The sequence below is a fragment of the Neoarius graeffei genome, chromosome 6 (assembly GCF_027579695.1).
Source record: "Neoarius graeffei isolate fNeoGra1 chromosome 6, fNeoGra1.pri, whole genome shotgun sequence".
In the NCBI taxonomy this organism is placed as follows: domain Eukaryota; kingdom Metazoa; phylum Chordata; class Actinopteri; order Siluriformes; family Ariidae; genus Neoarius; species Neoarius graeffei.
Genome location: NC_083574.1, coordinates 8,568,914 through 8,595,445, shown reverse-complemented (window position 1 = coordinate 8,595,445; position 26,532 = coordinate 8,568,914). Strand labels below are relative to the sequence as shown.

The 26,532-nt window shown below is 41.0% G+C and overlaps 1 protein-coding gene across 1 annotated transcript in view; it reads right to left on the bottom strand.

Moving 5' to 3' along the window:
* The window catches only part of ptprq (protein tyrosine phosphatase receptor type Q), a 197,318-nt gene that overhangs the window by 12,639 nt on the left and 158,147 nt on the right, over window positions 1-26,532 (bottom strand). The window contains exons 45-54 of the mRNA XM_060923263.1: window positions 25,636-25,873; window positions 25,366-25,439; window positions 25,159-25,258; window positions 17,567-17,695; window positions 14,351-14,377; window positions 12,421-12,502; window positions 12,209-12,299; window positions 12,022-12,098; window positions 8,899-9,033; window positions 8,651-8,776 (exon numbers count right to left, since the gene is read on the bottom strand). Coding sequence (XP_060779246.1) covers window positions 8,651-8,776; window positions 8,899-9,033; window positions 12,022-12,098; window positions 12,209-12,299; window positions 12,421-12,502; window positions 14,351-14,377; window positions 17,567-17,695; window positions 25,159-25,258; window positions 25,366-25,439; window positions 25,636-25,873 — 1,079 coding nt within the window. The remainder of the gene's footprint in view (window positions 1-8,650; window positions 8,777-8,898; window positions 9,034-12,021; window positions 12,099-12,208; window positions 12,300-12,420; window positions 12,503-14,350; window positions 14,378-17,566; window positions 17,696-25,158; window positions 25,259-25,365; window positions 25,440-25,635; window positions 25,874-26,532) is intronic.

Genomic DNA, 26,532 nt, shown 5'->3' with positions numbered 1-26,532 from the left:
CTGTTTTATTTAAAGAACAGGGATCTATCAAAGTCTGATCTTCACAACATGTTTGTGGAAGTGCATCATGGCACGAACAAAGGAGATTTCTGAGGACCTCAGAAAAAGCGTTGTTGATGCTCATCAGGCTGGAAAAGGTTACAAAACCATCTCTAAAGAGTTTGGACTCCACCAATCCACAGTCAGACAGATTGCGTACAAATGGAGGAAATTCAAGACCATTGTTACCCTCCCCAGGAGTGGTCGACCAACAAACATCACTCCAAGAGCAAGGCATGTAATAGTCTGTGAGGTCACAAAGGACCCCAGGGTAACTTCTAAGCAACTGAAGGCCTCTCTCACATTGGCTAATGTTAATGTTCATGAGTCCACCATCAGGAAAACACTGAACAACAATGGTGTGCATGGCAGGGTTGCAAGGAGAAAGCCACTGCTCTCCAAAAAGAACATTGCTGCTCGTCTGCAGTTTGCTAAAGATCATGTGGACAAGCCAGAAGGCTACTGGAAAATGTTTTGTGGACAGATGAGAACAAAATAGAACTTTTTGGTTTAAATGAGAAGTGTTATGTTTGGAGAAAGGAAAACACTGCATTCCAGCATAAGAACCTTATCCCTTCTGTGAAACATGGTGGCGGTAGTATCATGGTTTGGGCCTGTTTTGCTGCATCTGAGCCAGGACAGCTTGCTATCATTGATTGAACAATTCTGAATTATACCAGCGAATTCTAAAGGAAAATGTCAGGACATCTGTCCACAAACTGAATCTCAATTGTCATGCAGCAAGACAGCGACCCTAAGCACACAAGTCGTTCTACCAAAGAATGGTTAAAGAAGAATAAAGTTAATGTTTTGGAATGGCCAAGTCAAAGTCCTGACCTTAATCCAATGGAAGTGTTGTGGAAGGACCTGAAGCGAGCAGTTCATGTGAGGAAACCCACCAACATCCCAGAGTTGAAGCTGTTCTGTACGGAGGAACGGGCTAAAATTCCTCCAAGCCGGTGTGCAGGACTGATCAACAGTTACCGCAAACATTTAGTTGCAGTTATTGCTGCACAAGGGGGTCACACCAGATACTGAAAGCAAAGGTTCACATATTTTTGCCACTCACAGATATGTAATATTGGATCATTTTCCTCAATAAATAAATGATCAAGTATAATATTTTTGTCTCATTTGTTTAACTGGGTTCTCTTTATCTACTTTTAGGACTGGTGTGAAAATCTGATGATGTTTTAGGTCATATTTATGCAGAAATATAGAAAATTCTAAAGGGTTCACAAACTTTCAAGCACCACTGTAATTCGAGATCTCGAGAAAACAAAACCGTTATTCCGAGATAACGACATAATTAATTCAGGATGTCGAGAAAACAACACAACTAATTCGAGATCTCGAGAAAACAAAACAATTATTCTGTGATCTCGAGAAAACAGCTGAGATTTCTAGCAGAGCTGCGCCCCCCTGTGGGTCAGAGTTCTGCGTAGGTGCCGCGGACTAATTTTGAAATTATCCCTTATTAAAAGACTTAATGCAATCTCTCCCTGTGTCAACCCCTGATCAAAATATTGCCTTATTAGGTGATCGATTATTCCAGACATTCTAATGACCAAAGTTGCGTCTATACAGAATGAGAAATAGCCCCAAAGTCAGCATATCACAAGTCTCTTGGCGCACCTGAATGAACCATTTCTCACCTGTTTACTCGAGATCATGAAATAATTGTTTTGTTTTCTCGAGATCACGGAATAATTGCGTTGTTTTCTCGAGATCTCGAAATAATGGTTTTGCTTTCTTGAGATCTCGAATTAGTTGTGTTGTTTTCTCAAGATCCTGAATTAATTCTGTCGTTATCTCGGGATAACGGTTTTGTTTTCTCGAGATCTCGAATTAGTTGTGTTGTTTTCTCGAGATCCTGAATTAATTATGTCGTTATCTCGGGATAACAAGGTGAATAAAAAAAAGGATTATATGAAGGGCCTCTCTCGGCTTCCGTAGCTATAAAATGCAGAGGTCACAAAAGTTCACACATTCTTTAATTGAGTAGAAGAAGTACAGATACTTGTTTAAACAAGAGCGCTCTGAGAGCACAACATCCCCCACTGGCAACTCAGCCATAACTCTGGTAAAATGCGACTTAATTGAACGAAATTGCAATATGCATATTACCAACATATAACAAAGAATCCTGCCAAGTTTCGTGAAATTCCTCCAAAAATTTTGAGAGGAGTTGATTTCAGAATGTGAGTACCCTTCCCAGGATGGACGGTTGGACGTCGCCACGATATAATCTCCCTTCGGGCCTTTTGGCCAGTGGGGGATAAAAAAATACTCTGGTAAAGGTAGAAGTACTGATTCAACTTCTTTACTCAAGTCTAAGTTCAAAAGTACAGGTGATGAAATGCACTCAAGGTAAAAAAAAAAAATAGCCCTTTGAAGAACATTTTGACCGGCTGTTTCTGTGCAAAGATAACCGAATCTCACAAAATATAATACAATATATAGAGGATATTACATGGTGGGGTGAAGATATGAAGCGAACAAGTGATATATTTTTCAACACGAGAAGATAAACTTCATATCTTCAAGCCAATGTGTGATTTTCTTTTTATTATATCGACACAAACAAAAGTCCCCAAATTTATCAAAACAAGTCAGTCATCGATTTCCTCACGAGTGACATATAGAGATTTATCTCACGGTTTTGGGTCTACATGTCCTGGATGGAGCTCGTATGAAAAATGAGTGGCATATCCATCCATCCATCCATCCACTTTCTGCCGCCTATCCAGGTCCAGGTCACGGGGGTAGCAGCCTAAGCAGAGCAACCCAGACTTCCCTCTCCCTGGCCACCTCCACCAGCTCTTCTGGGGGAATACCGAGGCGTTCCCAGGCCAGTTGAGAGATGTAATCTCTCCAGTGTGTCCTGGGTCTGCCCTGGAGTCTCCTCCCGGTGTGGCATGCCCAGAAAACCTCCCCTGGGAAGCGTCCAGTGGGCATCCCAACAAGGTTCCCGAACCACCTCAACTGACTCCTTTTGATGTGGAGGAGCAGTGGTTCTACTCGGAGTCTCTCCCGAATGACCAGGCTTCTCACCCTGTCTCTAAGGAAAAGCCCAGCCACCCTGTGGAAAAAACTCATTTCAACCGCTTGTATCCACAATCTCATTCTACCTACCGTATAGCTCATGACCATAGGTGAGGGTGGGAACATAGATGGACCAGTAAATTGAGAGCTTTGCCTTTTGGCTCAGCTCTCTCTTTACCACAACAGACCAGTTTAGCGTCTGCATGACTGGAGCAGGAGTTTGGTTTGCATTGCCGGCAGTAAGTCGGACTTGTTCCCAGTGCATGTGGGACTCCGCCAGGGCTGCCCTTTGTCACCGGTTCTGTTCATAACTTTTATGGACAGAATTTCTAGGTGCAGCCAAGGGGTGGAGGGTGTCCGGTTTGTCCGTATTTCCCAGTAAAACACTCGTGTCTATATAATAGACATGGGGAAGCCATGGCCTAAAGGTTAAAGAAGCAGCTTTGGGACTAAAAGGTCACCGGCTCAATTCCCTGGACCAGCAGGAATGGCTGAAGTGCCCTTGAGCAAGGCAACTAACCCCCACTTGCTCCCTGGGCACTGTAGTATAGCTTCCTCCTGCTCTGGGTATGTATGTATGCTCACATGTGTATTCACTGCTTCAGATGGGTTAAATGCAGAGGAGGAATTTCGCTGTGCTTGAGTGTACATGTGACAAAAATAAAGGCTTCTTCTTCTTCTAAAATATAATATATTCAAGGGGTTGGAATAATGTGCTAACCAACAACTCAGCTGTATATAGTGGTACAGCTTATACAAAGAGTAATCTTTGCATTACTAGCTGCTCCGTACATGTTTGCTAATAATCTATTTGAAGATTTTGAAAACCATACGTCACATACAGTGTTAGGTATTTAAATCAAACAATTTGATTTGCTGAAATTTGCCGAATTTGAACACAGTGCGGGCGGCACGGTGGTGTAGTGGTTAGCGCTGTCGCCTCACAGCAAGAAGGTCCTGGGTTCGAGCCCCGGGGCCGGCGAGGGCCTTTCTGTGTGGAGTTTGCATGTTCTCCCCGTGTCCGCGTGGGTTTCCTCCGGGTGCTCCGGTTTCCCCCACAGTCCAAAGACATGCAGGTTAGGTTAACTGGTGACTCTAAATTGACCGTAGGTGTGAATGTGAGTGTGAATGGTTGTCTGTGTCTATGTGTCAGCCCTGTGATGACCTGGCGACTTGTCCAGGGTGTACCCCGCCTTTCGCCCGTAGTCAGCTGGGATAGGCTCCAGCTTGCCTGCGACCCTGTAGAACAGGATAAAGCGGCTAGAGATAATGAGATGAGATGAGATGAACACAGTGCACGTTTTGATTCAGAGCCAGGGATGCCAGATTGGGCTATTTTAATCAATCAGTGTGCTGTAGTCAGTGATTTAATCAGTGAGGCTGAAATCAGTCCTGATGTTGAGAAGGAGTGCAACGATACAAAATAAAAACTGATAATTCCCCTTAAAGGAGAACCGAAGGCAATTTTTTTATTATCAAAATTCTATTTCTCATTTTATTAAATATCGGAATGCATTTTTGATCGCTATTTTGTCGCTGCTATAGCAAATTATGAGTGTTTGAAATATGCTCTGTAATATATCAGTCCATATGTCAAAGCAACGGCCGTAAACGAGATTCGCTGAGACCTGTGCAAGACATCGTAGGACGGAAGTAAAACGTACAGCGGAAATCAAAGTGACCAACATCTGCCAATGTTATCAAAAGACGCGCGCGCCCTCTTTCGAATGCTGATGTAATCAAGCTGGAAGTTTTGTTTGTTTTGATAGCGATCAGGAAAGTTTGAAAAAAGTAGGCAGTAATCGTCATTGAAACTCGTTTTTGTGCAATATTTCGTTTGGAAAACAGTTTTCAAAACAGCGGCACTGACACCTGGCTGACACTTCACGTTTCGAAGTCTCGCACAAGTCTCGTGAAGATCGCACTGATAAGCGACGCCTGCCGTGGACTGAACGAACTAAATTCAACACGGCTAAAAACCGAACAGGCCGATAAGTATAATATTTAATTGCAATTAGTTGTCAATACAAGTCACGATATAAGGTTACTAAAACTGAAAATGTAATTGAATAACACGTTAATTAAGAAATAAAGCAAGTTTAAAAATGACTTCAGTTCTCCTTTAAATGTAAATGTTAAAACTAAAGTAATAAGTCTTATTTGAAAATGTAAGGAATAGGAAATGCAGAAATTTTATTAAAATGTAGGGAATAATAAAAAATCAAGTAAAATACAGATACCTGAAAACTCTACTTAAGTACAGTAACAATGGATTTGTATTTCGTATTTGTACATACTATTTATCTTGTTATAACATGAAACATTTTACGTTATAAGGAGATATTATTACAATATCATCCACCATCCTCAATAACAGCAGAATCTCGCCATGTCTTAGCCGAAGCATGAAGTAGAATCTACAAACCCAATTCCAAATAAGTTGGTATGCTGTGTAAACTGTAAATAAAAACAGAATGCGATAATTTGCAAATCATGGAAACTCTTTCTATAGTTCATTGAAAATAGTACAAAGACAACATATCAAATGTTGAAACTGAGAAATTTTATTGTTTTTTGAAAAATATATGCTCATTTTGAATTTGATCTCAGCAATATGTTTCAGTAAAGTTTGGACAGGGGCATGTTTACCACTGCGTTGCATCACTTCTACTTTTAACAACACTCTAATCGTTTGGGAACTGAGGAGACCAATTGCTGTAGTTTTGAAAGAGAAATTTTGTCCTGTTCTTGCCTGATATACAATCAATTTCAGTTGCTCAACAGTTTGGGGTCTCCTTTGTCATATTTTGCAATTCATAATGCGCCAAATGGAAGACAGGTCTGGACTGCAGCAGGCCAGTTTAGCACCTGGACTCTTTTACTATAGAGCCATGCAGTTGTAGCATGTGCAGAAAGCGGTTTGGCATTGTCTTGCTGAAAGAAGGAAGGCCTTCTCTGAAAAAGATTTTGTCTGGATGGCAGCATATTGCTCTGAAATGTGTATGTCATATATACAAAATATAATATACAAAGTATATTGTTATAACAACAAGAATAGCTTCTTGTTATTAAGTGATAAGTTTGTAGGTCATAATAGCATGAAAATCTTATTAAAACATGAAAAACATCCTGTTATAACAATACATTTTTATGTTCTAAAGTGATACTTATTCTTTTTCAGGTGTGGCAGCAATATGCTTCTATACAATGTAGTTCAACGTGACTACAAGAAATAAAATGAAAAGAAGAAGAAGAAGAAGAAGCAAGGTCATGAAATCATGTCTGGAATTTGTTTGTTTGTTTCTTTTTTTATTTACTTATTTATTTATTATTTGGACACTGTCTAGTCAGAATTTCTCTCCTATTTGCTATTATGAGATTTCAGTAAAAATTATTAAACCTTTTTATAGATATTTTTACTGAAGCCAAGCTTTAAATTTTCTTCTTCTATCGACACGTCATTTTGCTTCTTTCTCAAAATAAATTCTTAATAAAAATTCACTAAATTATAGAACAGAAAAAGGTTATTTCATCCTTGAAATGAGTAAAAATGTCTCAATGTAGTTTTATTAATCTTGTAATAAGTTTACTGTAACATATCATAACAGGAAATACCAGATGTTTAATTAAGATATGTTCACTTGCATAAACAGAAGTTATATTTTGCAGTTTTAATAAAAGTTAATGATAAATTTGTGCTCTCCTCTACAGACAATGTGTTTCATTGCATGCTATTCTATGTACTGTTGTTTCTATAACAGCGCCTCTTACTGTAGTTTATATTAATGCACTATCGTTTCTATAGAAACCACTTACACAGCTGTATAGGGAGCGTTCTATATAATCTAACTCTCGAAATAATAAACGGATTTTAAAATGTATCATCGTTGCGAAGGTGAAGTTTCCTGCGAGGAGACATTTAACACTTATGGAAGGAGTCTCCAGTGTCAGTGTTTTGTAACAGTCAGAGGTAAAGCTGTAACTGTGTTTTCTGCCACAGGAAAAGACTAAAGGGCTGAGGATTTTGTAGTTTCTCGGTAAAAGAGAGATAAGAAGAGAGGGTGAGTACGGAATGACCAGATAAATTTAAATATAAACAGATCAAATGTAAAAGAAAGAAGATAATTCGCAAATCGGTGTAGTATAAGAGGAATAAAACACACAGAGAGTGAAATAACAAAGTAAGGCTTGAAGAGTGCCAGTGTTGTAGTCCAGTCACTAAACCTTGAGTCCGAGTCCAGTCTTGAGTCCCCAGTGTTCAAGTCCGAGTCAAGTCCAAGTCTTTAAAAAAAAACAAACTTGAGTCGAGTCAGAGAACAAGACTCCAACGGTACCATTTGACGGTGGCTGTTTCAGCGCCATTAACATTAATTTGTTCCTGAACATGACGTATGAACAGGTGAATGTGCTTCTCTTTATCAGGGAGTGTGAAGTATTCTGTCAGAAATGGTTGGGAGACGGATGCAAGTTCAGAAGGTGTGTTTATTAATACAAGTGAAGACGGTAAACAATCCACAGGCAAAATCGTAGAACAGTGAAACAGGCAATCGGTCGAGCGAGACACAAACAGGCTATCGTAGACTCGGCAGAATCAAAGACGAGAAACAGGAAATCAGGGATCAGGAAACCAAACAAGGAAATAAGGCTCTGTAATGTGTCAGCAACGTAACGCAAAACTTCGCAAAGTAAGTGTGTTTTCACAGTTTTTATATCGGCGCGCTGATATAAAATCCGCCTTAATCCTGTGCAGGTGCGAGTCGTTTACGTTGCATGTGAGAGCCCGCTTGGCGCATGCACTGTCCGGAGCGCGCCCGAGAGTCTATCTGATGCACACGCCAAGGTGCGCAGGTATGACACTCTTGCACGAAATTAGTACAAAAATTTATGTAGATATAAATATCTTAGGCGGCACGGTGGTGTAGTGGTTAGCACTGTCGCCTCACAGCAAGAAGGTCCTGGGTTCGAGCCCCGTGGCCGGCGAGGGCCTTTCTGTGCGGAGTTTGCATGTTCTCCCCGTGTCCGCGTGGGTTTCCTCTGGGTGCTCCGGTTTCCCCCACAGTCCAAAGACATGCAGGTTAGGTTAACTGGTGACTCTAAATTGACCGTAGGTGTGAATGTGAGTGTGAATGGTTGTCTGTGTCTATGTGTCAGCCCTGTGATGACCTGGCAACTTGTCCAGGGTGTACTCCGCCTTTCGCCCGTAGTCAGCTGGGATAGGCTCCAGCTTGCCTGCGACCCTGTAGGACAGGATAAAGCAGCTAGAGATAATGAGATGAGATGAGATAAATATCTTATGCCAAATTATTATGGCATGTTACAAAAAACAAAGAAGAAATCTGAGTCCTCGTCTCCAATTTATGAGTCCGAATGCAGTTAATGCACGAGTCCAAGTCCGAGTCATCAGTGCTCAAGTCCAAGTCGAGCCACGAGTCCTTAAAATTAAGGCACGAGTCGGACTCGAGTACTACAAGCCTGAAGGGTGCAAACAGGAAAATCAAGTTAGAAAGCAGTCAGCTACTGTGTGTGTCTACTGAATGCGTTTGCAGTTTTCACTGTAGATATTAACCTTCTCCACTCGGAGCGCTCTGACAGTCCAGTCAGGATGCACGTCCTCAGTCAGCTTTGTGATGATGATGTCACCAAACACAGTGACCGGCTTGTTATCCTCCGGCCAGTACTGATGACAACGAATCTGCAATGAGAAGCATCAACAGGACTAATCACACAAACTGGGAGACAAATAAATGAACGAATGAATGAATAAGCAAGCAAGCCATGAAATATCATGAATAACATCTCTGATTGCACTCGTACCCGACCCTTCTCAAAGCACTGGGTGAGCATGGCAATGGTTTTGGTCCTGGTTTCCCAAATCATTCTCCAGAAATCAGCCACGGTACCAGGAAGAGGTCCCTGAGTGGCTATAAACTCATTAGGGCACAGATAACCCTGCACAGAAGAGTCGGAGGAATATCAATCAATCAATCAATCAATCAATCAATCAATCAAATATTAGTGGGTTTATAAGTCAGAACTCCAGACTGTTCTCAGAGTTCTCCTCACTTTTATTCTGTATTCATGATGGATATTTTTGCTTTTCCAACTCTAAATGATATGCAGATTTTTTACATAACTTTATAATCTAATGACATGAATATATCAAATAAAAGTTGAGTATACTATAAAGAAAGTCATTTTCTTATGCAAAGTAAAACAAATGTCATTAGTTACAAAAGTTTGCAATTTTTTTTTTTTTGACAGGTTTGCATAGGACCTGAAACATTCCCATCTGATTTTTTTTTTTTAATCCTGGTCATGGATAAATCGTGATACAAATGTTTGACATGTCGAATCAATGAAAGTCAAAATGAATCGCAATTAGGCTGGTTAGCGCTGTCGCCTCACAGCAAGAAGGTCTGGGTTCGAACCCCGTGGCCGGCGAGGGCCTTTCTGTGCGGAGTTTGCATGTTCTCCCCGTGTCTGCGTGGGTTTCCTCCGGGTGCTCTGGTTTCCCCCACAGTCCAAAGACATGCAGGTTAGGTTAACGTGGGGTTGAAGTGCCCTTGAGCAAGGTACCGAACCCCTGACTGCTCCCAGGGCGCTGTAGTGTGGCTGCCCACTGCTCTGGGTGTGTGTGTGTGTTCACTGCTTCAGATGGGTTAAATGCAGAGGATGAATTTCACTGTGCTTGAAGTGTGCATGTGACAAATAAAGGTTTCTTCTTCTTCTAATCTCTTAGTTTTTCCTAGCTGTAATTACGCTGTTTGCACAGCAGAGGGTGCAATGGGCAACCATGGCCTGAAGGTGAGAGAAGAAGTTGAGTGAATAAACAGCACTTTCGTCTCCCTCTGTATCATGGCTGAAGTGCCCTTGAGCAAGAAACCTAGCTCCCAACTGCTCCTCAGGCGCTGTAGCATAACACACCACTGCTCTGGGTGTTTGGGTGTGCACGCTCATTGTTCACTTGCGTGTTCACTGCTTCAGATGAGTTAACTGCAGAGGAGGAATTTCACTGTGCTTGTGTGTACATGTGTCAAATAAAGACGACGACTTCTTAAAAAAAAGTAAAATAGTGGGATTGCATGTGACTTCACTATAGGTGGAAGTAACACAGCTCTAATGTCATGAAAACACACAAAAACATCTAAAATGGGAATAAGCTGTCATGCGATTGACTGAACAAATACGAACGTAAATTTAATAAGAAATCAGAGCTATCTTTTTACAGACTGCTGAAAGATAGAGAAAGAACAAAATGGACATAGCGGTTTTCTTTTGAAGCCTGACTACAGCCTTTACAAATGTTCAGTAATTGTTATTAAGGTTGTTAATCTGTACAAGATCCATAATTGATTTAAACATTCTTCATTTTTAATAAAAGGAATATTTTAGTGAATGGGCTATTATATTTTACTCCAACCTTTACAAATGTGGGCAGATAATTACTATTAGTTATTAGGAAAATGAAACAAAAGTTGTTTTTTAAAATTTAACAAAAAGGAATATTTACAGTAAGTTGATCTTCCATCCAAGATGGCGCTGCGGACGGCTGCCTCAGGACTTCGCTCTCTCGTACTTTCTATGTTTTGTGTAATTGTTGTGTTAATTCTTCTCCGTGCTTTCACAGAAAGCTGCTGCGCTGAGGTTTTTTAAATGTTTCCACATAGTGCTCCTGATAGGAGCATAATGCGGAGGTGTTTTTTTCCTCTCATCTCGCATTTCTCTGCCTCTCCTCCCCTGAGCTTTCCTGCTTCTGCTCTGCTGACTCGTCTTGTCTGAGAGACCTTTTCTGAATTGTTCTTCAAATCAAAATTCATGGAATTGATAAACTGGTCTCTTCATGCAATTGACACAATCTTCTCGACGAGAAGCCTGGGTTCGGGGGAACCAGCCTCTCCTGCCGGAACATTCGCAGCTGGATATACGATGGACGTGTGGGAGAGGTGGCGTGTCGTGTGCCTGGCGGTTCTTTCTGTGGAGGACATTGAGGATAATTACCTATTCAGCACCATGATTACAGGACTTTTGCTGATTGGACTAGGCATTGCCCTGGTGTATCGAGGAAATCAGAAAATGGTGACAGCTGTTCAAAGCCCCATAAAGCTACCCGACATGATTGAAGTGGTGGGCAGAGCTGTCGGCACTCAGACTGTGGCTATTCAGAACTTTTAGCCACTCTGTGGATTCATCTAGGAGAAGTTGATGGCTTTGCAGAGAGAAATGGTTTTTAGGGACCAGGATGGACGAGCGGGGTAGTCTGCCACATCTACCCGTTTCAAGCCTAAACAAATTCCAATCTTATCTTCGGCCCTCTCAGCCAACACTGCCTTGGTCAAGGTCGTTGCTGGAGCAACAATCTTCCCCTGAAGATCACTGCAGTTAGACTCTCTCTCTGTATTTCCTATTATTCCCGACTATTACCATTCCTTTGTTTTGTTTGTTTGTTGTTTGTTTTGTGTATACGCTTTTATCTGTGTTGTACTATGAAAGCTAAGTGGTACCAGAGTCAAATTCCTCGTGTGTTTGCATACCTGGCAATAAAAGTGTTTCTGATTCTGATTCAAGAATAGGAAAATAAATGTTGATTTTTTTTGGCAATAAAATTGTCTTCATTTAATTTTTTTTTTGAAAATATAATGGGAAAATTGAATCGCGAGCCCAATATTGTGAATCGATTCAAATTCTGAACGGAGTGAAATTTTATATGCCAACAAGCCACTATAGGCACCATTCACACCTGGGGGGCAGTTTTGCGTCGCCGATTCTCCTCATGGCATGGACATGAGGAGAACGTGTGACGCTCCACACAGACAGTAACATAAAACCATATCTGAACCACGTCTGGTTCTGCTGTAAATTCTAACAGCACTGGAAAAAAAAGCATAAAAATATAAAAAGAGAAATGAGGAGTGTAGTGTGAACAATTCTGACTCTTACAGAGACGAAACTAGCGTTGATATAATCAGACCCCGGGATCCCCGGCTCAGACAGTAGCTTCACTCGGTTATTGTTATCTGAAAAAAAAAACACCACCACCAGAGAGTGATTTCAGACTGATATGGGACTCTTTCAGGTTCAAAGTCAAGAAAAGATCAAGAAATACATGCATGTGTATATATTATACAGGGTTTAATGTTTGTGAAGCGGTTTTTGGAGCGGTTCCACGGCAGGTCAGCGTCCGATGTTGCGAGGTCATGCAGAAGCTTGGGGAGTTCCTACAACACAAAGAATCACCCATCACAAAAAACACCAATCATGGAATGTAGCTTACCACTGAAACATCTTATTTTCTTTCTCTATCACACAATATTATCGATACCACACAACAGACATTACAGCAAATTCCTCGTGAAACTTGGCGTTGTCATTGGCACAAAGATCCTCCACATGCTGAATGAAAGCCTTCTTACTGACCGGCCTACGATTGAACAGAAGGAATATCAGCATCAGCTTCAGGATTTAACAACTTGCAAAATAGTGCACATCGAGAACAACGCATTATAAATTATTCTATCCACATTCACTGGATATGAGCAATCGCGTGTTCTGATGGGCTACTCTACTGCTAGGAAATTAGCTCATATACTGTGAGGACAGAAAAACAAAATGGCAGAGTGTGCTGCTGAACCAACCAAGGATGAAATAAAACTATACTCAAGAACAACCCCCCCCACAAAAAAAAGTACTTGATGGTAAAAATGTCATTCTCATCTCATTATCTCTAGCCTCTTTATCCTGTTCTACAGGGTCGCAGGCAAGCTGGAGCCTATCCCAGCTGATTACGGGCGAAAGGCGGGGTACACCCTGGACAAGTCGCCAGGTCATCACAGGGCTGACACATAGACACAGACAACCATTCACACTCACATTCACACCTACGGTCAATTTAGAGTCACCAGTTAACCTAACCTGCATGTCTTTGGACTGTGGGGGAAACCGGAGCACCCGGAGGAAACCCACGCGGACACGGGGAGAACATGCAAACTCCGCACAGAAAGGCCCTTGCCGGCCACGGGGCTCGAACCCGGACCTTCTTGCTGTGAGGCGACAGCGCTAACCACTACACCACCGTGCCGCCCTGGTAAAAATGTATTTTTTTTATTTTTCAAGAATTATTATTATCGCATGTCACAAATTGCTACTGTCATTTCGCCAGTTTGTTTACATTCTAAGCGGAAATGCAAAAAATAAAAATAAAAATTTTCTATTCCTCAAAATCCAGTGATTGTGGATAGAAAAAAACAGTTTTTCCACTCAATCCCGTCGTACACGGCTTATAGACGATTCGGCGCTCCGCGTCTCGTCGGCTATCGGCTCGTGTACGACTCGATTTCGTGGAATATCTGTTAATTGTTCGCAACATTCAACAGAACAGATTTCCATCAACAAAAACTAAAATGCAGACTTTAAGAGAAGAGCAATTCCAGCGTTATGGACGTGACACTTGAACTCAAAATGGCAACAAATGACCCAGTGCATGTTTTATTGTCTCCCAGTATTTAAACAGGTGTTGCATATTTTAAAGCTGTACCATACTGGAGAAGTGATAGAACAAGAACAATTCCCATAGTACATCTAGGGCATGCCAGAAAACGCCAATAAAAGATGCGTTATGGATGTGACAGAAAAAGTATCACTTTTCTTGGGTGACTGTACGTTTTTATCAAACTCTGTGAAATTGTAAACCTAATGTCGAAATGGAGATATCCGTTTGATAGAGGGGTCCAAGGTGAATATTAAAAAATCTTTGTTTAAAATATTTTGTATTTCATGCAGAGTTTCGGAAGGAAAAGTCAGCGTTATGGATGTGACGAAATTCCGTTATGGATGTGACGCGTCTGAAATAGACATGGCATATGTTTAGAAAATCAGCAATTTAACCACCATAACCCTTTGAAAAACTCTCTAAATATCAGCTAAAACTATCAAAGTTCTTAAATAATATTTAGGATGGCTATTGTTTTGCTGTTTTGTGGATTTTAGCATACATTTCTGTGGCTTGTGGCAATAATGTAGAATTGTACATGATCGAAGTTGATTTTAGCTTGGGTTTTACATTATAAGAAAGAAAGACTGACATATTAAGGCGAAGAGAACAATTCTTGTGACAAATTGGTTCAACTTATTCACATCTGTAAAATACAGGCCTAGGCGATATCTCCCGGAGTGGTTTTGATGTATTACATGTTGCTTTATTTTTGCATGGTGAGGTTGACATTTACATGGAATTGCCCAGAACAAAGCTGCTGATCCATAGATCACTTACTTGAGAGATTTCCGATAACTGAGCAGCCTGAAATGTTAATAGAAGATTGTGTGAAATTGTGCCATAAATAAATAAATAAAATGACGTATGGTGATTTCTGTTAGATGTTAGTACAAAAAAAAAAAAAAATCAAAAATTTGTGGCTACATTCTCACTACAAGTTTAATCACCCAAATTTGAATCATTAATAATTCACCAATACCAATTTTTGTATTTATTAATAATTTTAATGAATTATAGTTTTTTTTAAAATAGGATTCTAAAAATCACTCAGGTTTTAAATTTTATAAAATACTATACATTTTATGAAATATATTTTATACTACTACTACTACTACTACTACTACTAATAATAATAATAATAATAATAATAATTAACCAAAATTGGAATAAGATAAAACATTTAACTGGTCACTCTGGGGCTATTTTTTATTTTTATTTTTACCTCCAGTGTGAATGTAGCCTATGTGAGGTTTACAACATTGTCTATTCAGACTCCTAGAATGGTACACAACACACCGAAAATACACACACATGCGCACACACACTGCAACCACCCACAACATAAAACCTAACCCCTAAGGGTTAAAGTCATAACTAATCACTGAATGACCGCTATCTTAGTAATGCATATCGACATAGACAATGAAACACAGCCACACCATAAACCTTAAATACTCTGACGAAGTTGTGAAAATGAAATGGACTGTGAAGACGAGGAAAGCAGAGCATGCATCTGCAGACGTGACTGCACCATTTCAACCACTTACTGGATGACAAATATCTCCTTCCTCCTAAAGAAAAAGGAGGAGTACCTGAGGAAAAAAGGAGTAGTGAGTGAGTTAGAGAGCCAGTGAAAGTGTGTGTGTTAGTCAGATCATGAAGTGGTTTTTGAACGCTGATAAAACCTCATCGCAAATAACCACTGGGGAAATATACGGTAGAGCGATCACCATAACATTAAAACCACCTGCCTAATACTGTGTAGGTCCAACTAATATGCCACCAAAACAGCTCTGACTCGTCGAGGCCTGGACTCTGCAAGACCTCTGAAGGTGTGCTGCAGTATCTGGGACCAAGACGTTAGCAGCAAATCCTTTAAGTCATGAGGTGGAGACTCCATCGATTGGACTTGCTTCTCCAGCACATCGCACAGATGTTTGATCAGATTGTGATCTGGGGAACTTGGAGGCCAAGTCACCACCTTGAACACTTTGTCATGTTCCTCAAACCATTCCTGAACATTTTCTGCAGTGTGGCAGGGAGCATTATCCTGCTGGAAGAGGCTACTGACATTATGGAAAACTGTTACTATGAAGGGGTTAACTTGGTTTGCAAAAGTGTTTAGGTAGGTGGTACGTGTCAAAGTAATATCCATATGAATACCAGGACCCAAGGTTTCCCAGCAGATCATTGCCCTGAGCATCACACTGAATCCACCGGCTTGCCTTCTTCCCATAGTGCATCCTGGTCTTCCCCAGAAAAGTGACCTCCATGCACTCGACTGTCCACATGATGTATAAGAAAACATGATTCATCAGACATGGCGGCCTTCTTCCTTGGCTCCATGGATCAGTTCTGATGCTCATGTGCCCCTTCAGCGTGGGCACTAAGCAGCCCCATACACAGCAAGCTGTGACACACTGTGCGTTCTGACACCTTTCTATCATAGCCAGCATTAACTTTTTCAGCAATTTGTGCTCCTGAAGCCCATCTATGGGAACGGACCTGATGTGTTAGCCTTCGACACCCATGACCCTGTCGCCGGTTCACCGGTTGTCCTTTGGATCCTTGGACCACTTTTGGTAGGCACTGACCACTGCATACTGGGAACACCCCACAAAATGTGCCATTTTGGAGATGTTCAGACCCAGTCATCTAGCCATCACAATTTGGCCCTTGTCAAAGTTGCTCCAAACTTACACTTGCCCATTTTTCCTGCTTCCAACACATCAACCTCAAGAACTGACTGTTCTCTTTGTGAGGTGCCATTGTAACATGATAATCAATGTTATTCACTTCACCTGTCAGTGGTTTGAATGCTATGGCTGATCGGTGTATAAATATCTAGGTGTCTGTCAGATAGTTTTCTGCTTTCGACAAACATCTTGACCAAATCTTGACCTCAAAGTGCCTTAAAGTGTGATTTATAGTTCATCAGAACTGCTTCTGAGAGCCATCTGAGTCAAATTTCCAAACCCCAGCACTTATATAATCTTTCAGAACCCTAAGAGGATCCGAGCTGCCAATCAAACAAAGGAACGTGGCAGTAAACAGTGAGATGTGATATATGCGAACACGTGTTTTATTGATGTCCATTCAAATAAACTGAGAGAAGGATGTTAATGTTTTTGCTGCAGCCTCATCTGAGGAAGATTATTCAGAATGGCATCGTGTAATGAATAATTCTACTGAAAGTATGATTTTGAGCTTCATTAAAGTGGTACATTTGCATGACTGTATAGTCAGACCTCGGACAGATGCTCCTCAAACAGATTTTTAAAAAAGTGTCTAGTGGTTTTCTGGAAGGACACGTCTATTTGAACCCCAGAATCAGGAATGGGATGCCTGACAGCACTGAAGATCTCACATGTACGTGAACATGAGGAAGCTTCAGATGTGTAACTTGGGAAAAGGATTGGATTGCAACCTTGTCATGGTCAAAGAGCTTGTGTGTCTCAGAGCTATGCCAGCAGGAGATTTATCTCCTGGTAGGGCCCCCCATGCTGGACAGGTTGAAGGGTAGAGGCAAGATGAAAAGCAATCCATTGGTCCTCCAGGTTGGGGGTTGGGCACAGGGCTAACAACCCTGTCCCACAAAACAAATATGTTACGGAAGCAGCATCCCGAGAATAGCCCTGCATTGGACACCAGAAGGTAAAAGAAAAAGAGGAAGACCCAAAACCACCTGGCGTCGGACTGTGGAGGAGGAGATGCAAACCATGAATCTGACCTGGGGAAGTGTCCAAAAGATGGCCCAAAATTGCCAGGAGTGGAGATCCTTCGTTGCTGCCCTGAATGCCAGGAGGCATAGCGGGCAATAAGGGATACATCTGTATGGCTCAAACTGAAGTGTCATACACATACAGCAGGAACTCGATCGCCAATTGAAAGTGAACAAAAACACTATTACTTTAAAACTAGTTTTTCTAACAGACAGTGATTACAGTCAGTCCTTTTGTTGTTTCTATCCTGGAAAGATTTCATTTGAATTACCGCTGGATTTTTTCCTCTTTCAGCTCCATGTCTGCCATCGCTATCAGCTGATCCAACTTCAGCTTGGTCTCAATAATCTCTGCTTCCCGTGGAGAATATGTTCCGCCCTCTTTTTGCCTCTGATGGATCCTGCAGTTGGACAAGGTAGAAATTTTTTTTATAATAAAAGCAATAACAAGAGTGCTCTGAGAGCACAACATCCCCCGCTGGCAACTATACCATAACTCGGGTAAAATGCGACTGAATTGAATGAAATTGCAATATGCATATTACCAATATATACCAAAGAATCCTGCCAAGTTACGTGAAATTCCTCCAAAAATTGTGAGAGGAGTTGATTTCAGAAGGCGAGTACCCTTCCTGGGACGGATGGACAGATATCGCCACGACATCAGGCCGTTTGGCCAGCGGGGGATAAAAAATTGAGAGGGAAGTTGATTTCAGAAAGCCTTGATGAAATTGCCAAATTAAAAGTTTGTTAATAATCAAGGGCATAACTCTGGTAAAATTTGCCCAAATTAAACGAAATTTCAATATGCGTATAATTGTCATATAACAAAGCCTTTTGCCAAGTTTGGTGAAATTCCTCCACAAATTGTGAGAGGAGTTGATTTCAAAGAACGTACAGTACACCCTCATGAAATTGCCAAAGTACAAGTTATTTAATCAAGGGTCAAAACTCTGGTAAAAATTTTCACAAACAAAATTAAATCGCAATATGCGTATTACTGTCATATAACAAGGTCTTTTTGCCAAGCTTTGAGAAATTCGTCCAAAAATTGTGAGAGGAGTTGATGTGAGAAGGAAAACACACTCATGAAATTGTCAAATTATAATTTTGTTAATCAAGGGCTGTAACTGGTAAAATGTGACCCAATTTAACAAAATTACAATATGTGTAGATTCGAGAAATTCATCCAAATATTGTGAGAGGAGTTGATTTAAGAAGGTGAGTACCCTTCCTGGGATGGACGGATGGACGGAAATCGCCATGACATAATCCCTCTTTTGGCCAGCGGGGGATAAAAATCATCTCTGAGAAACATGAAGCATCTGAGGCTACACTTTATATATATATATATATATATATATACACACACACACACACACACACACACACACACACACACACACTCAACATTCATTCACACACTGAACTCAGGGACTGCACATTTCACTTTACCTTGCTCATTTGCACTATTCCGCGCTACCTCACCTTAACAGCTATTAGTTTATTGTATATACTGCTTATTTCATGTTTACCTGCTATACTTCAAGATGTATGTGTGTATATATATATATATATATATATATATATATATATATATATATATATATATATATATGTGTGTGTGTGTGTGTGTGTGTGTGTGTGTGTGTGTGTGTGTGAGTGTTTAGTCAATGTCTATTTCTTATCTAGAGTGTTTATACTGTTTATATTGTTTATTTCAGTTATTCTATTTTTATTTATTGCATTGCCTGTTTGCACCGTGGGCCAGAGAGGACTGATATTTCATCTGTGCTGTATGTCGAGCATGTATAGCATATTTGACAGTGAAGTTGACTTGACTTGACTGGACTTTACACAGCTATTGGATTTCTGTTTGCATACATCAAGGTGAAATATTCTTTTATATCATAGGCTAGTAAGATAATTAACAAGTAATTAAATAAGTCCATCCTTCTTTTCTTTTTTTTATCATCTCCTGTAGCTTGTGTTGACTAATAAAATCTTTCTATGATTTCGTATTGGCCATTGGAGATGAGTGCTCCAGTACTGCAGGTGGCGCTATTTCAATTTTAGGACAATTTCCATGACTAGAGGAAGAAGATTGAGGCACCGCGACTTCATCTATCTTGTAAATCAGCTTCAGCATGCATCATTTGTAATGACCAAGCACAGGCTTGGTTGTGTAATGTGTTCATTGTCAGAATTTGTCTAGCTGCTACGTATATTACATTACGTTATTTACCGTAGCAGACGCTCTTATCCAGAGCGACGTACAACATACCCAGAGCAGCCTGGGGAGCAGTTGGGGGTTAGGTGCCTTGCTCAAGGGCACTTCAGCCATTCCTGCTAGTCCAGGGAATCGAACCAGCGACCTTTTGGTCCCAAAGCTGCTTCTCTAACCATTAGGGCATGGCTTTCCCCATTCAATGTGGATCTGCATGATATCCATTTTCTCCTCAATTTAGTCATATTTTTCTGGAAGAACGGCAAACATTTTCATTTTCTCCAAATGATGTACGTGGAGGCCTTAAATGGTTCTGCTATAAGCCTACACTAGTGACTAAACTAAATGCTATGTGGTTAAATGATTTACTGAAGGCTGAAATAAATCTCATCTCATCTCATCTCATTATCTCTAGCCGCTTTATCCTGTTCTACAGGGTTGCAGGCAAGCTGGAGCCTAAATGTTTTTGTGAAACCTACCTAATGTAAACTTTTTTACTTATCCATATGGAACAAAAAAAAAACCAACTAACTAATTAGCTAAAAATATCTAAAAAGGGCAAAATATCTAGAATGCCACAAATATACTTCACTATCAAACTACTTTCAATTATTTAACAAGAAGACAAAGCCCTCTATATCCCCTGCCCTATATACCAACTATATACCAAGTTTCAAGATATTATTTGTCATATTTTTCAAGTTCTGCTGCAGGAAACCAACCCGACCTCTTTACACTGACCTCAGCAGCCCATGGCATAATAAACCCACCGGACCTATGGTCCAGAGGAGCTAAAAATTTAAATTTCTCACATTTCTTAGTATCAAAAGGCACATATACATTACTTAATCAACACATATACCAACTTTCAAGACCATAGTTTTCAAGTTCTGCTCCGGAAACAAAACCTACCCCTAAGACTAACCTGAGAAACTAAGTTTGAAATTGTTTCTATGGAAACATGAAAAATTAAAATTTCTCAAATTTCTTAGTATGAAAAGGTGCATCTACATCACCTTGTTAACATGTATATCAAGTTTCAAATCCGTATCATGAATAGTTTTGGATACATGCTCTGTAAATGAGCATTGTTCTTAGAAACTAAGTCAAAATCTACGGTATGTTTTATGTAAAAATTTTAAAAATACTTTTTTTTTTTCAAAAATCCAAAATAGCAAAAGGCACCAGTTCATATGTTGCTTGATATGTACACAAAGTTTCATGAAGATATCTTCAGTAGTTTTAAAGATATGGCCCGGAAACGAAAACATGACCGGATGGAACCCATTTCTAGATAACAATTATTCACCGAAGGCGAAGTGAATATCTGAGACGAAGTTGAGGTTGTTAATGACTGATATTCACTTTGTATTAAAAAAATCATTTATTTCAAACTTCAAAAGCGACATGCAAATGTAATAAAGGTGCATCGCAGACTTGTGTCACATAAAATACATTTGTTTTGAAATCGATAAAATAAATCACAATTCCACCTCACCTTTGAATAGTTTTAGACCAAACTTCATAGCATCTTTAGTGCTTTTAGGAACAGCATTTTCTTTCATCATTTGTAATTCTTCCTCACTTACAGTGACGAAGTGATTGGCCACCATTTTGCTGAACCGCTCGAGGTGATTATCGAGAAATAATTCGAATTTCTCGACCAATCAGTGCATGATTTTCTACAACCCCGATTCCAAAAAAGTTGGGACAAAGTACAAATTGTAAATAAAAACGGAATGCAATAATTTACAAATCTCAAAAACTGATATTGTATTCACAATAGAACATAGACAACATATCAAATGTCAAAAGTGAGACATTTTGAAATTTCATGCCAAATATTGGCTCATTTGAAATTTCATGACAGCAACACATCTCAAAAAAGTTGGGACAGGGGCAATAAGAGGCTGGAAAAGTTAAAGGTACAAAAAAGGAACAGCTGGAGGACCAAATTGCAACTCATTAGGTCAATTGGCAATAGGTCATTAACATGACTACCCCTAAGCTTCGTGTTTGGAAGCTGAGAGATCATAGTGTAAGGAATGATTTCCTTAATGGGGTAAGGGCAGAGTTAGATGGCTTGTCCATGGCAACAGTAGAAGACACTTGGCAGTCCTTAAAAGGTAGCCTCCTATCTGTAGGTGAAAAGACCTGTGGCTACTCTAAGAAAGGAAATTGGAGGAAACAGATGTGGTGGTGGGATGACACTGTTAGTGCTGCGATTGAGGAGAAAAGGCATCTTTATAAAGCTTGGAAGAGGGGTGATAGCAAACAAGACTATCTAAGTGCTAAACACACCGCAAAGAAAACAGTCCATGCAGCCAAGAAAAGAGCAGAGGCAGTTAAATTTGCAAGTGTTGTGAAAGATAATATGGATATTTTCAAAATCGCCAAGCAAATTAAGAGGGAGAGCAGGGATGTTGTGGGTGAGTGCTGTGTTAGGGACAATCAAGGGCACATCTCACTCACTGATGATGCAAAGAAGAAGGCTTGGAAAGAGCATTATAGCCATCTGTTAAATGTGGAGTTTCCATGGTCCCGTGAAGATCTCACACCTGCCTATCCTGTTGAGGGCCCGCCAATTCTGGTAACATCTGAAATGGTGGCTAATGCCTTATGCAAAATGAAGCTGGGCAAAGCTCCTGGCCCATCCGGTATAGTGGCAGAAATGGTTAAGGCGTCTGAAGAGGTTAGCATCCCTGTGTTGTGCAGCCTAACAAACGCGATCATAGCTGAGAAAAAGATCCCAGTAGACTGGGATATGAGTTATATCATCAATCTGTACAAAGGCAAGGGTGACGCGCTCGATAGAGGAAACTACAGGGGTCTAAAGTTGACGGATCACTGCCTGAAAGTAGTTGAGAGAGTGGTAGAGAAGATTGCCCGCGAGCTAGTGTCCATCAATGAGATGCAATTTGGTTTCATGCCTGGGCGGAGCACAACCGATGCAATTTTTATTGTCCGCCAGTTGCAAGAGAAATATCTAGCCAAAGAAAAGAACTTGTACTTTGCCTTCATAGATCTAGAGAAGGCTTTTGATCGCGTCCCTCGGGATGTCCTTTGGTGGGCAATGCGTCGTCTGGGTCTTCCAGAGTGGCTTGTCAGCACAGTACAGGCTATGTACTCCAATGCCTCGAGTAGGGTCTGTGTCAGTAACTCAGTAAGTGACAGCTTCAAGGTCCAAGTAGGAGTTCATCAGGGCTCCGTGTTGAGCCCATTTCTCTTCATCGTAGTTCTGGAAGCCCTCTCACGAGAATTTCGTACTGGTTGCCCTTGGGAGCTTCTGTATGCTGACGACTTAGTCATCTCCTCAGACTCGCTGGAAGAACTCCTAGAGAGACTGCGCCTGTGGAAAATTGGTCTGGAGTCCAAGGGTTTACGTGTAAACATGAGTAAGACAAAAATCCTGATATCTGGTCCAAACTTGAACTCTCTGAAGGACTCAGGAAAGCACCCTTGTGCTGTTTGCAGGAAGGGCGTAGGAAGTAATTCTATCTTTTGCAACGGATGCTCCCACTGGGTCCATAAAAAATGCAGCAACATATCTGGCAGACTAACACCGGATCCCTTGTTCAGATGTAGCAGATGTCGGGGTACAGCTCGCCCAATCGATGGCAGACCGTGTGATTATGTTATGGTGAACGAGCAACACCTTGAAGTAGTAGATTCCTTCCGCTATCTTGGCGATACCATCTGTGCTGGTGGTGGCTGTGAAGCTGCCATAATAGCAAGAGTAAGAGCTGCTTGGGGAAAGTTCAGGGAGCTGCTCCCTTTGCTGATATGCAAGAGTTTATCGCTCAGAACAAGGGGTAGAGTCTATGGTAGCTGTGTCAGGGGTGCCCTGCTCTACGCAAGTGAGTGCTGGGCCCCTAAAAAGGTTGACCTGTCAAGACTTGAAAGGAATGAGCGGGCTATGTTGAGGTGGATGTGTGGCCTGAACCCCAATGATGAAACCAGCCCAAGTATCTGGGACAAACTTGAAATTGTCCCCCTTGAAGCCGCACTTCGCTGTGGACGGCTTCGGTGGTTCGGCCACACCAAAAGAGCATCTGGCCCAATATCAGCCATTGAGAAGTTGGAGATCGCTGGCACCAGGAGAAGAGGCAGACCCAGGAAGACGTGGGCCAAGGTGGTCGCTGACGACCTGAAGACATTCCATCTGTCCCCAGAAGTGGCCACTGACCGGGTTGCCTGGAAGAAGGCTGTGAATACTTACATGCAACGTCATACCCGCCCCCAGGTGGAACATAATGACGTAAACGGATAATGGAATGGGACTGGGTATAAAAAGAGCATCTTGGAGTGGCAGCGGCTCTCAGAAGTAAAGATGGGAAGAGGATCACCAATCCCCCTAATTCTGCACTGACAAATAGTGGAGCAATATCAGAAAGGAGTTCGACAGTGTAAAATTGCAAAGAGTTTGAACATATCATCATCTACAGTGCATAATATCATCAAAAGATTCAGAGAATGTGGAAGAATCTCTGTGCGTAAGGGTCAAGGCCGGAAAACCATACTGGGTGCCCGTGATCTTCGGGCCCTTAGACGGCACTGCATCACATACAGGCATGCTTCTGTATTGGAAATCACAAAATGGGCTCAGGAATATTTCCAGAGAACATTATCTGTGAACACAATTCACTGTGCCATCTGCCGTTGCCAGTTAAAACTCTATAATTCAAAGAAGAAGCCGTATCTAAACATGATCCAGAAGCGCAGACGTCTTCTCTGGGCCAAGGCTCATTTAAAATGGACTGTGGCAAAGTGGAAAACTGTTCTGTGGTCAGACGAATCAAAATTTGAAGTTCTTTATGGAAATCAGGGACGCCGTGTCATTCGGACTAAAGAGGAGAAGGACGACCCAAGTTGTTATCAGCGCTCAGTTCAGAAGCCTGCATCTCTGATGGTATGGGGTTGCATTAGTGCGTGTGGCATGGGCAGCTTACACATCTGGAAAGACACCATCAATGCTGAAAGGTATATCCAGGTTCTAGAGCAACATATGCTCCCATCCAGACGACGTCTCTTTCAGGGAAGACCTTGCATTTTCCAACATGACAATGCCAAACCACATACTGCATCAATTACAGCATCATGGCTGCGTAGAAGAAGGGTCCGGGTACTGAACTGGCCAGCCTGCAGTCCAGATCTTTCACCCATAGAAAACATTTGGCGCATCATAAAACGGAAGATACGACAAAAAAAGACCTAAGACAGTTGAGCAACTAGAATCCTACATTATACAAGAATGGGTTAACATTCCTATCCCTAAACTTGAGCAACTTGTCTCCTCAGTCCCCAGACGTTTACAGACTGTTGTAAAGAGAAAAGGGGATGTCTCGCAGTGGTAAACATGGCCTTGTCCCAACTTTTTTGAGATGTGTTGTTGTCATGAAATTTAAAATCACCTAATTTTTCTCTTTAAATGATACATTTTCTCAGTTTAAACATTTGATATGTCATCTATGTTCTATTCTGAATAAAATATGGAACTTTGAGACTTCCACATCATTGCATTCCGTTTTTATTTACAATTTGTACTTTGTCCCAACTTTTTTGGAATCGGGGTTGTATAATCACCTGTGTATTTATACTACTAAGAAACATTCAAATGTCTTTGTTAAGGTGTCTTACCGCACAGAAGCGTATATAATCAAGATCAGCAACAATGCCAGGAAAAAAGACAGGAGCACTCCGAGTATGATCTGCTCATCCCTAGTCAAAAGACGGTCATCTGTAATGATGAAAGGAAACAATACAGCAGTGAGATGGAATGAAGGATGACGTAAGGAATGATGAGAACGATTTTGCTCTTCCTTTATTTCATCCTGAAAGCTGCACCTGCAGTCCTGACCCTCTCTGAGTACTCCGAGTCTGTGTACTGGCCGAGGATATTTGTTGCACGGAATTTAAATCTGCAAAATAAACAAGACGTCATCTTAATATTCATTGAATTATTACACGATATTGCTTTTCAGGTGTTTTTTGTGCTGTTGTGAAATAAGTCCATAAGAGTGTGTGTGTGTGTGTGTGTGTGTGTGTGTGTGTGTGTGTGTGTGTGTGTGTGTGTGTGTGTGTGAGAGAGAGAGGGCACATTTGTGTCGTTCTTACACATAGTATGTTTTGGGTTTGAGAGGCCCGTTACAGAGGATCCGTGCCTCCTCGGAGAAACATCCTTCCTCTGCTCCTATCACGTACGTCCTGGCGTACATGCTCTTGCGAATCATATCCTCAGGTGAACTCGGATCCTCAGTGCACTCTGGATTTGGAAAACCTTCATCCGTCACATACGGGGCAGTAGGGTGGAGGAACACGCTCTTCCAGTTAGATACATTACTGTAATCCATCACTGCAAAGCCACACAGACAGAACAATCAGTTCAGAAATTACTATAAATATATACAGTACTGTGCAAAAGTCTAAGACAGCCTATTTTTTTCCATATAAAATTTGTTATTTTATGACGTCTATATTATCAAGTCAGTACAGAAACATTTTAGAGTTCCAAACGGTCGTGGTTTTTTTTTTTTTCCCAGCACAAAATTAAATGTTGCAGGGGAAAAAAAAAGTTTGTAATATCAGCAGTATATTCCATAAGAGAGCACTTTTCAGATTAAAAAAGAAAACATAATGAAGGCTGCTGGGTTTTGGTGCAAAATGAAGACGCGAGTGTGACAAAGCGTCCAGAAGAACTGTGGCTGGTTCTGCAAGACGCTCAGTAAAACCTACAGCTCATTTCCGCATAAAACTGCACTCACAGGACCGGAAACTATTTTTTTTTTTTTTAAAGCAAAGGGTCGTCTCACACCAAATATTGACTTTGTTTCATTGATTAATTTGCCCTAGCAGCACTGGTGCAATTTTTTACTCTCACTCAGGACCTTTCTACTTTATTATTATTATTATTATTATTATGAACCTAACATTTTTAGGATGCTATTTCTCCCTCAGTTTTCAACCAATCACCAAATTTCACATGACGAATACCTCTAGACTGAATTACGTTGC